The sequence below is a fragment of the Rhincodon typus genome, chromosome 22 (assembly GCF_021869965.1).
Source record: "Rhincodon typus isolate 14 chromosome 22, sRhiTyp1.1, whole genome shotgun sequence".
Lineage (NCBI taxonomy): Eukaryota > Metazoa > Chordata > Chondrichthyes > Orectolobiformes > Rhincodontidae > Rhincodon > Rhincodon typus.
This window is the reverse complement of record NC_063353.1, coordinates 10,659,651-10,667,817: the sequence shown is the minus strand read 5'-3', so window position 1 is coordinate 10,667,817 and position 8,167 is coordinate 10,659,651. Positions and strand designations below refer to the sequence as shown.

The 8,167-nt window shown below is 40.4% G+C and overlaps 1 protein-coding gene across 1 annotated transcript; it reads right to left on the bottom strand.

The window, feature by feature from the left end:
- Window positions 1–531: 531 nt before the first annotated feature.
- Window positions 532–7,565, bottom strand: LOC109936762 (microsomal glutathione S-transferase 1-like). Its single transcript, XM_020535358.2, has 4 exons — window positions 7,340–7,565; window positions 7,077–7,203; window positions 3,138–3,238; window positions 532–2,704 (listed from the first exon to the last, which is right to left on the bottom strand). Exons 2-4 carry the CDS (start codon window positions 7,191–7,193, stop codon window positions 2,458–2,460), a joined length of 465 nt encoding a protein of 154 aa, XP_020390947.2. The 5' UTR covers window positions 7,194–7,203; window positions 7,340–7,565; the 3' UTR covers window positions 532–2,457.
- Window positions 7,566–8,167: the final 602 nt, after the last annotated feature.

The window sequence follows — 8,167 nt, the reverse complement described above, 5'->3', positions numbered from 1 at the left end:
TTGCATTTATATAGCATCTTTCATGACCATTTGATGGTTAAAAGTGCATTGCAGCCAATCAAGGACTTCAAGGTCGTACATGAAAAGTGACAGTCACTTCATATGCAATAAACTCCAAATAGCATTGTGATAATGACCAGGCAATCTGTTTTTATTTTGTAATTGACTGGGAATTTAATAAGTTACTATTGTCATAAATTATTTGTTGGGGACATCGACAGGATTGTTACAGCCTACCCACCATTGTACCCGAACAACACTGACATAAAAACTGTTTCTGATGTAATGAAAGAATAAAATAATTCTACCACGATATATTGTAGCACCTTCAGCCAATCATAAGTGAGACAATGCTTTCAGCTTTTAATAAACCACTATCATTCTCTTCATAATAACCATCTGTTCTCCCCGTTCATTTATACTTTTTTTTTAAAAATAGTAAAATGTATCTAGGTATATTCACTTTCTCAACTGGTATCCAAGTAAATTCTAAAAAGGTAGGTCCTGGTTTATTAAAACATAACCACAATATAGATTTCAATCAAGTGTTTATTAATATATAGTAGAATATAGCAAGAAATGTGTGACAAAGAAAGCTTGTCAGAACTAGAAAGTGCAATCCCATTTAAAAAAAAAATCATAGCTTTATAAAATCTAACTCATTAGCAACCCAAAAATCAATACTAAACAACAAGTTTAAGTTACAACTGAATAGATGCCTTAAAGTGTTTATTTTTAATTCCCCATTATCCCCAGTGGGGATGGGGTCATTAGTGCCATTTTGACAAGTGTCACATGAGCAAAGGCGAGCAGTACAATTTAGGGGCATCACATTTGGTCTAATCCCCATCAAACATTCACAACAAATTTAATAGAGGTGAGGGGCGCCATGAATCCTGGCCCATCTTTCCATCCCTCTGGGGCAGGATTGTTTTGGTTGGGGGGGGGTGGTGTGCAAAAAGGACGTGACTAAAGCCAGCTAGAAAGCACCACAAATGAAGGAGATCATCTGCGATGGTCTGAACAGTGCATGCTGCAAAACCACTCAACTTGCAACAGTTACAGAACTTCACAGATCATCTCTCCATTTGTCATGACCTTTACATTCTGATAAGTAGGAGACAAACCTATGGCTTTTTGGACTGGGAAACCACTGTAGAAACTTTCAACATTTTGACTAGCTACTCTCCTGCAGTCGTCATTCAGACTAGAAGTGTGAAGGCTTAATGTGTACTGCAAACATTTATTAATTCATAAAACAAATTAAACAAAATGTAAATTTAAGAAATATTTCACTTCAATGCAACATATACACAGAACAGCACAGTAAGGGGGCTGGGTGTATTACATCATTTTAAAACAACACTTATGATTGAGAAGAATTAACTTGCTATAACCACGGATTGTAAAGCACAATGTCGAGGATTGTTCTGATTTTGTCACATTATGCAGTCAACTTTAAGTTAAAATTCATACTCCTATCAGATCAGAACATTGCACTTTGCACCTAATAAACCAGAAAGTTCAAAATTCTACAGCCCCCAAATTAATGCTTTGCTATCTGATAGTTTCCAAGATAAAATGACAACATTTCAATCGCAAAAGAGAGATTAAACACCATTTATGCTATTTAATACTGCATGCCTTTAACCAATCTCTAAGAGTGAAGCCACCCAGCCCTGGGTCTCATCCTTGTTCTATAACACAGTAGCCATAACCATCAGCACTAACTTAAACCAGCAACATACTCCTTCTTTCATGCACAGATATTCTTTACTTCATCTACTTTTTTTTTTTGCTGCTGCTGGAGCTCTTGTGGAGCAGTGGCAGTGCCCTTAGCTGAGCCAGGAGGCTGTAGATCAAGTACCACCTGCTGCAGAGGTATGCTATAACACCTATGAACAGAGCAGAAAATATCTTTTGCTGCAGGGCATGGTCAGTGAGCTGTCTACCTCCCCACTAAAGTAGTGAGCACATACCAGAGGGTCAAAAACCAGATCAACAGCATACTAGTACTAATTACACATTTGCAAAGTAAAACCCCTTTAAATGAGCCAGAAGGCAAAATGGAGGGATACCTAACAGTCCAATTAATTCACACAAGAGGTGTTTGATATTATTTTAAATCATTGCAGGGCCCTTTGTTGATCAGATGCTGTATAACTGCCAAATTGTCATTGTTCTAATTGCTCTTGGAAACTTGTCCCAAAACAGGTTTACCCACTTAAAAAGAAAAAGCTTAGACACTAGCTAGTCAGGCACACACACAGACACTGAGTTAAACCTGGCTTGGAAAATTTTTGTTTTGTCTTCCATTTCCCCTTCATTTTCAGCAATGATTTACATTTTATACTTCCATTATAATCAACACAATTACAGAGACTAAACTTGAACAGAATGAGTGCAACGAAGAAAAGAACAAGGTTTGGAAAGAGAATGCTGTGTTAATCAATGCTTTCAAAGGTGCACTCCTGCCTTCAGCACTCTGTAAGCCATTGAAAAGGTCACTCCCATCCCAACTATCCAGCTCAAGCCACGTGATGGCTGGGGAAGAGGAACCAGATAAGCAATGCTGTGGAAGATTCTGGAAGCAACAAAGATTCTGAAGTGCATTAGAGCTGTATTCAGGTCAGGGCCAGAGAGGGCGTACAACAGACCAATGCCGACAAATGGAACAATGTTCTCCAGGTCGTTCTGATGACATCTACAGGGAGCAAAAACAGGCAGCAAACAGTAAGAGTTGATTTGAGCAAACACAAGTTAACAATCCCATCCTTACATTGAGGGAATATGGAATGAATTACTAAAGTGTAATTTAGTGCAAGAATAGATAATGAATGTGCTCAGAATTAATAAAAGTCTCCTATATATAATTATCAACCAGAATTCAGTCATATGAAACACACAATGTCTGTGCAGATTGTAAGAAATGTCAACCCTTCAATTTTTTTTAAATTTAATGTGAGCTGCAGATTTCATTTAAGTTTACCAAGCACTTTTAGATTAATCGTGTATTAAATAGAATGCTAAACAGTTATTAAATTGTGTAAAATTGATATCCACAAATGTAGATCAACTGTCAGTGAAAGCAGTGTTGTGGACACAAGTTTTTAAACCTATGCCAGAACAATCCCCACCTTCTCACACGTTCCACATAGGGATCAGTCCTCAAATACACTTTCTTGGATTCTTCATCCTTGGCGCCATGTGCCTTGGCATCTTCAGGATTGGCAAAGACCTGTTTAGAAAATTGGTTGTAAATTTTTCTGTTAATGGACCACACCCCATCACGTATCCATAACTACATAAGTAGACTGGTTTCAGACTATAAACTATTTCTTCTGACATGCATATCTATATTCCGGTATCTCTTGGAAGCTATCACATTTTCAGTTCATAGATCCAGTGCTTAGGTTCCGAGTAGATGGCTATCAAAATCACAACCTTAAAAATTAGCACAGATCACACTAGCACCTTGACAGCTCAAATACCATTCACTAAGTAAATCACAATTCAAAACAAGCTTATTGGTGAACTTAATAAATTAAACAGCCTAGCCCAAAGAAGTGGAGCTGGGTATTTAAGGACAGTTACAATGGAGGTATGAACTCTCCTGAGCATCTGCAACATGTCTCTAGCCGATGTCGGGGTGTCCATATAATGCATTTCCCCATAAGAATTGGATAACAATTGCTATAAAAAGTGACACACCAGGTTAAAAGCTGCTCTACTTTACCAAGAAAGTCCCTTCAGCTCTACTGGATTTACAAAGACACCTTACCCCTATAGGTAAAAACAAGAACGCAGATTACTACCTGAATAGCTGTAAATTGAGGAAGGGGAGTGTGCAGTGGGACCTGGGTGTCCTTGTGCACCAGCTGCTGAAGGTAAGCATGTAGGTGCAGCAGGCGGTAAAGAAGGCAAATGGTATGTTGGCCATCATTGCCAGAGGTTTTGAGTACGGGGCAGGGAAGTGTTGTTGCAGTTATACAGGGCCTTCGTGAGACCACATCTGGAATATTGTGCGCAGTTTTGGGAGAAGTTGCTCTTGCTCTTGAGGGAGTGCAGCGAAGGTTTACCAGGCGGATTCTGGGGATGGCAGGTCTGACATATGACGAGAGAGTGACTAGGTTAGGCTTGTTTTCACAAGAGTTCAGACACATGGCGGGGGGGCGGCACGGAAATCTCAGAGACTTAAAATTCTAACAGGACTGGACAGGGTAGATGCAGGGAGGATGTTCCCAATGGTGGGAATGTCCAGAGCCAGAGGTCACAGTACGAGGATTTGGGATAGACCATTTAAGACGGCGATGAGGAGGCATTTCTTCATCCAAAGAGTGGTGAGCCTGTGGAATTCATTACTACAGGAAGTAGCTGATGCCAAATATTGAGTGTATTCAAGAGGCGACTAGATACAGCGCTTGGGGCGAATGGGATCAAAGGTTATGGGGAGAAAGCAGGATTAGGCTATTGAGTTGAACGATCCACCATGGTGGTGAAAAATGGCAGAGCAGGCTTGAAGGGCCAAATGGCCTCCTCCTGCTCCAATCTATGATATTGTTCTTCATAAAATGTTCTGACCTACTGTGAGCCACAATTCACAAATCCACTGAAAGGGAAAATGTTAACTTGTCTGTTAAATTAGTAGTTACTATAGAAGGTTTAGCTCAAACACTCAATAGAAAGCAAAAATGCTGTTAAAAAGTTAATGCTGTAAGAAACTAGTCATGTACCTTTAGTTTTAAAAAAGAAAGCTTTAATTACACAGAACAATCGAATAAATCATGGTTTTGTGTACACCTACTTTGGAGATATGGAATAAATTCTGATTCTTTCATTTTTCCACTGGTTATGTTGGCCATCCCCCATTGCCTTCCAGAAGGTAAGTGTTAACCACTTTCTGAAGTTGCCATAGTCCATGATATTGAGGTATAGTACTGTTAGAAGGGTGTTCCAGAATGTTCATCTAATAATACTGAAGGAATAGCCCATCAGGTTCTAAGTCAGGATGTTGGATGGCTTGGTGATCACATCTACCTACTGCCCTTATCATTCTCAGTGGCACCATTCACAGGTTTGGAAAGAGTGTTATTGCATTTTTTGAGAGTTGCTGGAGTGCATTTTGTAGGTGGTTAACAGTTCTGCCACTGTACGTCAGTGAAGGGAGTGAATATGTAAGTTCATGAATGGAGTGTCATTCAAGTTGGCTGCTTTGTCCAGGATGGTGTTAAGTTTCTTGAGCGTTATTGGAGCTGCATCCATCCAGACAGTATTCCATCACATTCCTGACTTGTGCCTTGTAGATGGTGGTCGAGCTTTAGGGATACAGATGAGTTACTCGCCACAGAATTCCCAGCTTCTGATCTGATCTTATAGGCACATATTTAAATGGCTGGTTCTATCTCTGGTCATTGGTAACCCCATGATGTTGATAGTGGAAAATTCCGTGATGGTAATACAATTTAATGTCAAAGGAAGATATAGTTAGATTGTTCCTTGTCAAATATGGTCACTATTTGGCACAAATCAGCAATGAAAAATGTAAGTGATACAAATATCAATGATACTAAACATATTACACATAATACCACTTCTTATTTCAGAAGAATAATGAATTTGATCACAAAGATGGCTAGTGTGCAACACTATGGCGGGGGGGTGTGGTGGTGATGTGAAAGAGGATGTGAGGATAGACATTAAGCTTAGAGTTAAGTTGAAGGGGTTTAAAAAAAAATTACTTTGGTTGGAAACACTGATGTAACAAAGAGGGCTTAGAGAGTACTTCTTTGGGAGTGACTATGAGCCACGTGAGCAAAGGTTAGATCATCGAGTCTACCCTGCCATTCAACTCCACCTTCGTGCATTTTCACTATTATCATTATCAATTCCTTTCTAGTCAGTCAATCTCAGCCTTGAATTAACCTAACGATCCAGCCTCTACAGATAAGACTACAAGATGTAGGAGCAGAAGACTGTTCAGGAATGTACAGCCACTGGTAGTTAAGGTCATGAGGTTCATTGAATATGGCATCAAGGAAGAGGATTTAATTTATTTATTGTCATGTGTATCCTGTCACAAAAATACAATGAAAAGTGTTGTATTATGCTAGTGTGGTAAAAAGGATGAGAAAAAGCTTCTTGGGACTGAATTAATGGAGTACTTCAGTTATCATAGGATTGTGGCAATTTAGATGGAATGGTCAGTATCAGAAAAAAAAAGTTTAAAAAAGTTGAATTACACCAGGGATTTTTGAAAGGCTAGAAAGAAATAACAACTGCTTTTTGGGAGCACAGAGGGCTAGCCAGCCCTCTACTTCTGTAGATTGTGGAGCCTGCAAAGGGAAGGCATTGGGGTGATAAGCCAAAGTATTTTTGCATCTGGGAGTGGGGGAGTGCCAGTACGTGGAAATGGCTGAGCATGTTCCCAGAATCAGGGCAGGAGCCAGTTAGAGGGATAGCAAAGCAACAAATTGAATGAGACACCCAGTGTTCAGAGAGATTAGGGTTGGGGCAAACAGATTCAGAAAACAGCGTTAGCTCAAGCAGCGGATACAAAGCAGAGTTGAGAATGAGATCATCGGGGTGGTTGGAATAGGAGAAGCTAACCCACATAAAAGCAGTGAGACTGAATCAGACAAAAACACTGCACTTACAGTCCTGCCAAAGTACAATAGGAGTCCGTTCAGTTATCAGACCCTCTCGGTGCCTCTAAATGCATGTAGATACTGTACTGCATAAGTAAGTTTTGCAACTGCAGGGAAAGATAAGCTCCAATGTCTGTTTTTCATGCGCAAAGAATTTACAGAACTGCTTCTCAGTAACTGTGCATATACATAAAAGATTATCTAATAAGAACATTTTTGCAACTTAAAGAAATCTGCATGCTAATACACACGCACACACATCTTTCAAACCGCAGACTGAATCACCGCTAGGGTCTGAGAAGTATTTTTTTTTCCCCTCAAAATATTGCAAAAACGAGTTCCCGCAGATTTGGGGAAGTGCAAAAGAAACAAGGGTGCGGAGTGAGCTGCCATTTTAACTGATTTACTTTCAGTCTGGCTGTTAGATCTTACCTTCCGAGTGACCCTGAAGTATCCTGTCAGGGGTCCCATCAACAGCATCTTCAGCAACACGATGGTGCTATAGGTAGAGTATGCGAGGAAAACCTCGCTGCTAAACACCTCGGACATTTCCAAACCCCTGGAGTGGGGGAATTAAAGTGTACAATTACACACAGAGTTAGAATCTTTAAATGAAAATCAGACACCGGGGCACGCCTTACACTCTTGACTCAATTAAGTTGTCCCATTCACATTACATGTTGAGATTAACCCACCTCTCAGCAATCTAGATGCTGCGAGAACCGAACTCTCTGCAACTTTACCCGTGGTGTTGGAGGGGAAGGTCCAAACTGATAGCTCGACGGGATACTGGAGGACTAGAATCTCCTGTGCACGCCTCCCAGCAAACGCAGGAAGAGAATTTCTCTCAGCTGCGAGCTGTAAGGAGTGCTGTGACTTTACACTCAGTTCTAGGTTCTTGAAACACGAGGACCTCTGTGTCTGTTTGTCAATTTTCTTTTTAAAGAAGACATCTAACAAGAAGCACACAGCTAGGGAATGTAAAGTGACACTAGAAAAGGGGAATAAACGTGACTTATAAAATTGATGAATTTTGGGTCCTTCCATTCCCCTTTACCAGTTGGAATGGACCCCAGATTTAAAGGGGAAGGGTTGCTGCTGTGTTTCAGATTCATTTTAATCCAACCAGAAGAGAGTTAATTGCCAATAAAATGATAGGACACTACTTGTATATTCTAACAAAATCAAAAAGAAATGGCTATAACATTGCAATGGATACTGAGGCACTCCAGTTCGCCCAGTGGTCATCAGTTGTGAATGGCCTCAACTATACTGGCAGACATCTGTTGCTCCTTCTCCTGGGACACTTGAGAACAGAAGAGAGAGGCAGTTGGAGAACAATCCCTCCAACATCCACTGCCTAAAGCTCATGATAGCCTCATCTGTTTCTGGCTACGCTTCAATCCTGATCTTTGGCTGTATGGAAGTGGGGGGGAGTGGGCAAGATATGATGTCACCAGCGAAATCACCCTGAATTGTGCTTGAGTAGGTGGTGACAGCCTGTCACTGCAGTATAAAGGAGC

Bases quoted from the DNA above. Each gene is read 5' to 3' on its own strand.
- LOC109936762 (XM_020535358.2), bottom strand. From the start codon at position 7,193: ATGTCCGAGGTGTTTAGCAGCGAGGTTTTCCTCGCATACTCTACCTAT. The intron at 3,239-7,076 runs GTAAGATCTAAC...TTTTCTAAACAG, and splicing joins ACTTCAGGGTCACTCGGAAG to GTCTTTGCCAATCCTGAAGA. The intron at 2,705-3,137 runs GTGGGGATTGTT...TGCTCCCTGTAG, and splicing joins TATGTGGAACGTGTGAGAAG to ATGTCATCAGAACGACCTGG.